Source organism: Frankliniella occidentalis, unplaced genomic scaffold, assembly GCF_000697945.3.
Source record: "Frankliniella occidentalis isolate FOCC.00 unplaced genomic scaffold, Focc_3.1 Scaffold446, whole genome shotgun sequence".
Taxonomy (NCBI): Eukaryota; Metazoa; Arthropoda; class Insecta; order Thysanoptera; family Thripidae; genus Frankliniella; species Frankliniella occidentalis.
In genome coordinates, this window is record NW_026267565.1 from 125,927 (window position 1) to 133,946 (window position 8,020).

Sequence of the window (8,020 nt, forward strand, 5' to 3'; positions counted from 1 at the left end):
GGGCGGCGACCAGCACTCCCTCCCCCCGCAGGGCGGCACCCTGTCCCGCAGCATGGACCTCGAGGTGAGTCTGTGTGACTGCCGTAACAACGGGCACGAAAAAGTAAAAACGTGGCCTCAACAATTAATCTTGAAGGCATGGCATGTGAAATTGACTCTGAAGTTTCACACCCACACTGTATATGGCAAGAACGAAGGCAAATCGGGGTGTTGAATTTAGGTGCTTTATTTCATTAATCGAAAAGAATAATTGTGTCTTTCTGTGCACTGCTGTAAAGTTTTCTTGCCACGATGCCGACAATACACCATGGCTAATTTTTACGACAGGGATGTCATGTAGTCGGGTTTTCTCGTTACATCTCCTTTACTGATGATTGGCCATAGCTAGTATCGTCCTCATCGTGACAAGAAATGTTTAGTGGTGCGTCTGATTCACTGAGTCAGTGTTACGTTTTGCCTTGTAGCAATACATGACGAAAGAGAAAGAACTCTTTGCATTGTTCTGGCGGAAAGAAATGCGTTGAATTTACAATAATACTAAAAGTTTGTAATCTGATAATTTTAGAAACACGCGACTGGCGTAGTCTGCTTCCGTTGCAAAAGGTTTGACTTCCTGTGTCGGTGGGTGGAGCGCCGCTCTGGGTAGGCATGCCCGGTGTGCAGCCGGGCGCTGCGGCGCTGCCCGCCCCGCCGCTCGCCAGGCGCCGAGGCACCCGGCTTAGCCAGCCAGCCAGCCAGCCATGCGCGGCGGCGGCGCGCACCAGAAGCACTGAGCTGTTTTTATCCGATTTGACCCGATTCCCCGTCGAACCAAAGGCGGGCTGAGGCGCTGCTGCGGCGCCATGCGCCCTCGCACGGCTCGAGGCGTTCGCAATGGTATGGGCGGCCGGGGCCCTGGCCGGGAGGGGAGCCAGTCTGACAGCCGCGTGTTTCTGCCCCGCCGCGTTTACCCTCTTTTACCGCCTCTTGAGCCTTGAGCTGCGCGGCTATGCTCTTTGAGCTGAGCTGCGGCGGCCGCACCGCGCTATTGGGCCGCAGAGATTTACACCTCTCTTGACCTTTCTCGAGCGGCACTTACGGCAAAAACGCGGACGTGAGCCCGACATGATTCGGGCACAATATTTTGTGATCGCTCACATGCGGGGGAAAGTATGTGGAAAATAAGTGGAATTTAACCGAACGGAGGTGAAAGAACTCGAGGGGTTTCACACGAGCCAACTTTTTATACACTTGCACGCGCCCAACTCGCGAAAACTCGTGCAAATTTCGCGAAAAACCGCGCAAAACTCTCAAAAAACTGATCCCCACTCGCGGCTCGCCAACTTGTTGTAGACCTAGTTTGGAAGTGGGGGCCCCGTCGGAAGAACTAGACGCGTCGGTACTCTCCGAGTGCGTCTGCTCGGCTCCGTTCGAGCAGACTGACGAGAGCCATGTGCCATTTGGATCGGCCATGTTAGCAAGGGCATCCTTTCCTTTCACCCCCAGGGTCCTCTCCTCTCTTCGTTCCGGGTCCCTCTATTTTCTCTCTCAAATTGGTTTCTGTCTCATCCTCATCCGCTGTGGCGCCAGCAGGCTCTCGCCAGGGACATAACCCGCTCTCCGCGGGGGTGGGGTGGGGCGGGGTGCCTCAGCCTGACCCGCGAGCCTACGACTCCACTGGCTGGGGAATGAGAAGAGCTGGGTGGGATGGGGGGTGGGGTGGAGCGGGCGGCGAAGGCGTCAACTTTTTGGCAGGGCTGGCGGCGTCGCGTCCCGGGGTCTTCTCAGATAGGAAGCGCCCGCCGCGCGCTGCATGGCATTTGGCTGAGGCCCTCCCTCCCCCTCCTCTCCTCCACCCTTAGGTTTATGGCCGTTGGTTTGCGTACGGCAGTGACTCACGCCACTCCCTCCAGGCTCCGCGGGGAAGGAAATTGTATGCTCTTAATTTATTTCCGAAAAGTTAACAGAAATCAGTTTAATTATTTTTCTTGCGGGCGCTGTAATTTCTGCCCATCTATGCGCTAGTACTATCCATTACGTATAAAGCGTTCGGGAACAGCTTTTTAATTTCTAAAGTTGTTCGCAAAATTTTACGTCATGTAAGATAGGGAGAAAGCAGAACGAAAACTTTGTGACACTGTGAACATGTTTAAGAAAAATCAACACAGGCGACCGAAACTCATTAATTAGTTGTGTTTGTCCATTGACAAGTTTTTTTTCTCTCTTTCGGACGAGTCCCTGTGTGTGGGCTATGGCGGATGTTTGCACCAAGGGGGGCGTCCTCTGTGCTGGGACCGCCTGCGGTCTGATGATGGTTTTGCGTGGCAAGGCGTCGTACCGTCGGGGTTCAGGAAGGAGGGGTAGGGGGGGGGGAGAAGAGGAATGCTCCAGGAGTAGGCTAGCGGGACGCGCAGTTTTCCACACGCACAATTTTGGCCAATTTACAGCCCCCACCCCCCCATTCTTACTTTTTCTCTTGCAATTTTTCTCTCTTTACTCGACGTACCCAACCACCCAATGCAGAAGCTGAAACGTCTCCTGCTCAGAACGCTGCTGCTCCTGCTGCTCTGCTGGACCAACGAAATTGTGCTGCATTAAGATTTATCCTCCCCCCTCTCCTCTCCGCTCTCTTTTCCTCTTTTTCCTTTCTTGCCTGCTTCCCTCGCACGCGTCTCTTGGCCCACCCCCACCCTCGTATAATACAATGTTGCTCGTGGACCTCAGCAATAAAAAGTCACCGCCAAAACCTTATCCTTACACCCCCGGTTTTATGTTCGCTTACTTTCCGCGGACCAATTTTTTCTTTAAGAACGGACGAAGGGTGACAGGCGGCCAAACGTCGACCAGGCGCAGCCCCCGCCGTCATCCACCCGCCCCCGCCGCCGCGACGCCCCGCCTCGTCTAGCTGCACGCGCCTAATCCTGTTGACCAGTTTGCGTGAAAAAGGCTTGGTGGGCTGAGACTAGGGTGGAAGGCGTTAGCTCAGCGTGGAGGATGTAGGGAGAAAGCCGGGGCCGGGGGGAACGACGTAAGCCCTAGGCGTCGGTCCCGGCGCCAGTCAGCGGCCTACCCCCACCCCTTCCCGCCCCTTTCCATCTTCACCCCTTAGCGTATCTCCGCATACGTCCGATGGTATTTCGAGCGTGAGCGAATCATCGACGAAAACAGCCGGCCCTCGTCACCGCCACATACCACCACCCTCCGCCCCTACCTAAGAAGATACGTGGAGGAGGAGGCCACCTCCATGTGGTACAGTCCTGATCACGTCCGCGTTCTCCTTGCCATTTGCGCCTTTCGTGTGTTACCATTGTCATACACTTAGGCTTTGTACAGAAACGAATGGAGTCGCATGTTTATACACTACAAGCTAAGGACATCGCTTTTGTGGTTTAGAAAAGCCACTCCAATCCTTTTGTAGTTGAAAATAAACGTTTACTTTACCGCGCTCGAAACCGGTGCGGTCAGATAATTCATGAAGTGTTGGATTTATGGGCGAAGGCAATGTTTGTCGGGCGCAGTGGGTGGAAATGGGGGCAATATGGCTATCAGCCCTCATGTTAATTACCTACAGGCTCGTGCTATGCAGCCGACCGAAAGTGTTAAAATGCCTCATACCTCGTCGGCATTTTTTATTTTGATTTTATTCTTTTTAAGGGGAGGGGGGGCATGTGGGGGTAAGGGATTGACTATTTGAGTTCAATTTCTTGTGTTGCTTTCGTTCTTGCCATAGCTTGTCATTTATTAATTCATTGTTGCTTACACAAACTATTGTACTAATAACTAATCTTCTTCCTGCTCCTTCTTTTTCACGCTAACCAGATGAGTGCCAAACAACGCAAGAAGGTAAGCTAACCTTTCCTCCTTTTCACAAGTCAGCTAAATTACTTAATTTCTTTTCTGTTTGTGTCGAATCACTAAGAGCCTTGTTTCGGCCATGCATTCCTTTCCCCCAACTACTTTCAGTTGTCTCTTATATGTTAGATCCACCCCCCTCCGTTGGCTGCTGCTTGTTTGGCAGTGCTACCGCGTTTCGGCCTGCCCGAGGGGGAAATCACTAGGGTTCGTAGCGTACGGACTATTTCTTTGTATTTCTCCTACCATTTCGGTTATTTCTCCTGCCATTTCGGCTATTTCCCGCCTATTTCGGATTATTTCAGGCTATTTCGCGCTATTTCGGAGTATTTCAGGGGTATTTCGCGACTATTTCATCGACTATTTCGCGTCTATTTCGTCTTTATTTCGCTCTATTTCGCCTCTATTTCGCCTTTATTTCGGACTATTTCGGGGGAAGGTGTACGAACTATTTCGCAAGTGATTTCCCCCTCGGGCCTGCCTTCGGGCCGTGAAATCAGACCCCGCACCAACAGTACAGGGGGCATTTGCATGCCAAATTGAGGATCCTGTTGAATGCCCAGCCTCCCTTCATCCTCCCCCATCTTCAGCGACTGGTCCGGAATACCCCAGTACACCTTGTAGTGGGAGCAATGATACTTCTGCATGTGACATGTTACTTGTCTTGATTGTAGAAGATCATTCTCTACCTCACATCTTTCAAGCAGGATAATTTAATATAAATAATAATTAAATAATAATAATAAATAAGGAACTTCCCTAAACCCAGTTGAGGTTTTCTTTGCTACGGGAACTTCTTTCCACATCCCATAAATTTACCCATGCCGCTTGATGGCATATGTAATGTGTCAAAATATCAGTTCCACGATTGTCCTTTTTTATTTGCAAACTTCTTCCCTTTTAACACAGTGTTCAGCCTCCACTCACTTCCTGCTCTCTGTATTGCAGTCGCCGATGGCCCGAGGCTACCCGCCGCCCTCCAACGCCATGCTGTTCGACGACGACCCCGGTATCATGTCGGAGGTGGAGACGGCGTCGACGGGTTTCTTTCGTGGAGGCAAGCAGCGCTCCTCCCTGCCTGTTGTGCGCACGCCTAGCAAGACCCTAGAGCGGCCCCTGGGTGAGTAGGTGACCCGTCCTGCATGCGCCCTCCTCTAGGACTGTAGCGCGAGCTGCGCGACCGGCCCCCCTCCCCACCCAGCGCTGGCTCCGCCAAGGCGCCGCTAGCGGCCAGCGGCCGCCCCGGGGGCAGGCCACCCATCCTGCATGCCCTGCGCGCACCTCATTTCACCTCCGGGAGCGTAGGCAGCCCACCCGACACGACCCCTCAGCACCGAGAGACGAGTGAGCGGCCCGGAGTTGCCAGTTACACGGTGAAAGACAGTTCCTTGATGTTCAAGGACCAAGACACTGATTCCAGGACGCCCCATGTGTTTTTCCGTTGCCCCGTCCTTAAATCTTGGTCCTTGGATATCAAGGAGCTATTTTTACCGTTTATCGAGTTGCAGCTCCTCCTGGCTGGCGTCACTCTCTCATTGTAGAATCCTTGCGAATGTATATACCTGCTCAATTGCGAACCAATAATTTCGATCAATTTTCTTTTTAATATGCGTAGAAAATCCTTCGCGTTTGCGAAGAAATTCCTTCGTTGGCTGGAGTAAAAACAGTCAAATCATTCGCAAGGAATTATCAGTTCTCGCACTTCCTGCCTCTCCTGTCTTGTGGCCATGACCCGCGTCTGTTGAACCGATCTGCTCGGGGCAGTCCCCCCCCGGGGTGGGTGGGTAGCTAGCATTAGCCACACGGCCAGACTGGGGCTGCTGTTTTGCCTCGCAACTCGGCATGCCCCTCGTCTCCTTGAATCACCCCCCCCCCTTCTCTCCCCATCCTGATGCCACTGTCGAGCCCCCTGCCCCTGCACGTCTTGTCCCCGTAGCACTGGTAGGCGGTAGGCCATCCGTTGTGCGTTACTCGCGCCGCCCCCTCCCCCCGCTGCCTGACTAGTCGACCCGTCTCCTGCATGTCCCTCTCCTCCGGGACGCGGACGCGGGTGTGGCCTCCCGGTAAGTAGGCAACAGCTCTCGGACGTTTCTCTCGCGCGGGTGAGTAGGCAAATTATTTACATTTTCTTGTCAGTATCATTTTCCTTGCTACGAAAAAATAACAAATGCTCGCCGTTATAAACCCACGAAATAAGCAAGAAAATAATGCACTCCCTTCTCTGTTTCGCTCCTAAAAGTGTAAAAGGTGCACCTCTCTGTCAGTGTCTCCTCCTAAAACACTCTCGTCCGGGCCTGCGGGGGTCTGGCCACCGCCACCACCCCCTGCCCGTGCGCCCACCCGTCTCCGGCCAAGACTCTCCCCTCCATTATTCAGTGTCAATGACACGACGTGGTCAAGTCGTTGGACCCCCATCCCCTCCTCTCCCCCAACTCTGCCCGTCCAGCGCCGCGCTGCGCTGCGACAAACCCTCGCGACGCCTCTTACACGAATCGATGGTGTGTGTGAAGAGCACAAGCAATCCCCCCTACAAGGTATGATTTGTAATCACTCCTGTATTATTTCTAAGCGCCCTCCGATACGATGTCGCACCAGCCACCTCGTGGTGCTTCCAGAGTAAACTGGTGCGGAATTATTGTCCTTAAAGCACCTAGACGAACTAGTGTACCAGTAATCACATTCCAGTTTTTTTCCCTGAACTCCGGCAGCATATTTGTTTTCTAACTCTTTAATGTAGAGCTTCGCACTAAACTTGTTTGCGCGTCTTTCTCATTTCTTCCCATCTGACGCCGCGTTAAGTCTGCCCCTCCCCACTATTCTAAGTGATCAAGTGATCACCACCCACCACCCCCCTCGCGCCACGTGTCGGCTTCGCACGGTGCTTGAGCGGAGAGCATCAATGATGATGGCGTGATTTTCCTAGTGTGCCCCCCACCCCCTACCCCCCTCCAAAGTCCCGCCGTCGCGCCATGGGGATCAGGCGGTGATGACACACCCATTATCGCGCACACTACACTATCCTGCTCGTCAGTGACTGAAAAACCACCCTCTCTCCCGCTACCTCCCCCAAAACTTCTACCGGTAACAACCGTAAACCTAAAACCTCCCTCTTAACGTTTTGTAACTCAAATTTTAAAGTTTCAACCCTAAGAGCGGTAGATGTATAGCTCACAAAATTCCGATTCCCATTCCATCTTTTTCCATATACGACTTCGGTTCAACGACTGTGTTTGTAGTGCTGTGTTTTGACTGTGAATGTGTGTGCGCAGGGTTGGTGTTCCTGCAGTACCGCAATGAGACCAAGCGCGCGCTGCTGCCCAACGAGATCACCTCCATAGACACCGTCAAGGCGCTGTTCGTGCGCTCCTTCTGCAAGCAGCTCACCATGGAGTACCTGGACTCGCCGCACGTCAAGATCTACATCCACGACTCCAACAAGGACATGTTCTACGAGCTAGAGGACCACAGGTTAGCGCTTGCTTGGAAATATTCATAGAATTACAGACTGAACTTGCACGAGGCGTTTGATTATGTTTATGGGTGGATGGAGGATCACTGCGTTTTTATCAATTATTATTGGGCTTTTTTGAAAGTATTGTGAAGTTCTACAGGTAGTTATGTCGATGATCTAGTAAAGGGTATGTTGAAGTATTATTGAGGAGTTTGCGATGGGTACTTTGCACAGAATAGGTATGATACGAGGCCAAAACTCCATCGTGTTGTTTTCATTTGAAACTACGCAAACTTGTCTCATGCTGCCACAACTTCTGCAGATCACACCTGCGTGATATCCGCGACCGCTCCGTGCTTCGCCTGTTCGAGTCGACCGACCTGCACGGGGGCATGTTCCCCGGCGCAGGAACGGGGCTGGTGCCGCCCACCATGTGGGAGACGGACCAGTCCTACTTCAGCGAGCCCGAGTTCGACTCCGAGTACCAGCACCAGCACATCCACAAGTCCAAGGTGCGTAACGGCAGGCTGTCGCAGGTGTGCTTGGGTTGGGAAGAACGCCCGGAGGAAGGCAACCCATTCTACGCCCCTACCCCTTCCCCTCTTTCCTAAGTTGCGTCATTGAAACTTATAGAGCAAGTAGACGAGAAGTACACCGAGAGGATAGGCAACCAACCGTGCTCATAAGCAGCCGTTCCTGACACAGAAGAAAATAAGTTTTTTTATATTTTTCTTTTTT

General features: G+C 52.5%; 1 protein-coding gene across 1 annotated transcript; it reads left to right on the forward strand.

The window, feature by feature from the left end:
* Nucleotides 1-6: 6 nt before the first annotated feature.
* LOC113204558 (coiled-coil domain-containing protein CG32809) lies at nt 7-7,908 on the forward strand. Its single transcript, XM_052274815.1, has 5 exons — nt 7-64; nt 3,799-3,822; nt 4,780-4,951; nt 7,101-7,299; nt 7,605-7,908. The coding sequence occupies exons 1-5, from the start codon at nt 53-55 to the stop codon at nt 7,891-7,893; spliced, it is 696 nt and encodes a 231-aa protein (XP_052130775.1). The 5' UTR covers nt 7-52; the 3' UTR covers nt 7,894-7,908.
* Nucleotides 7,909-8,020: the final 112 nt, after the last annotated feature.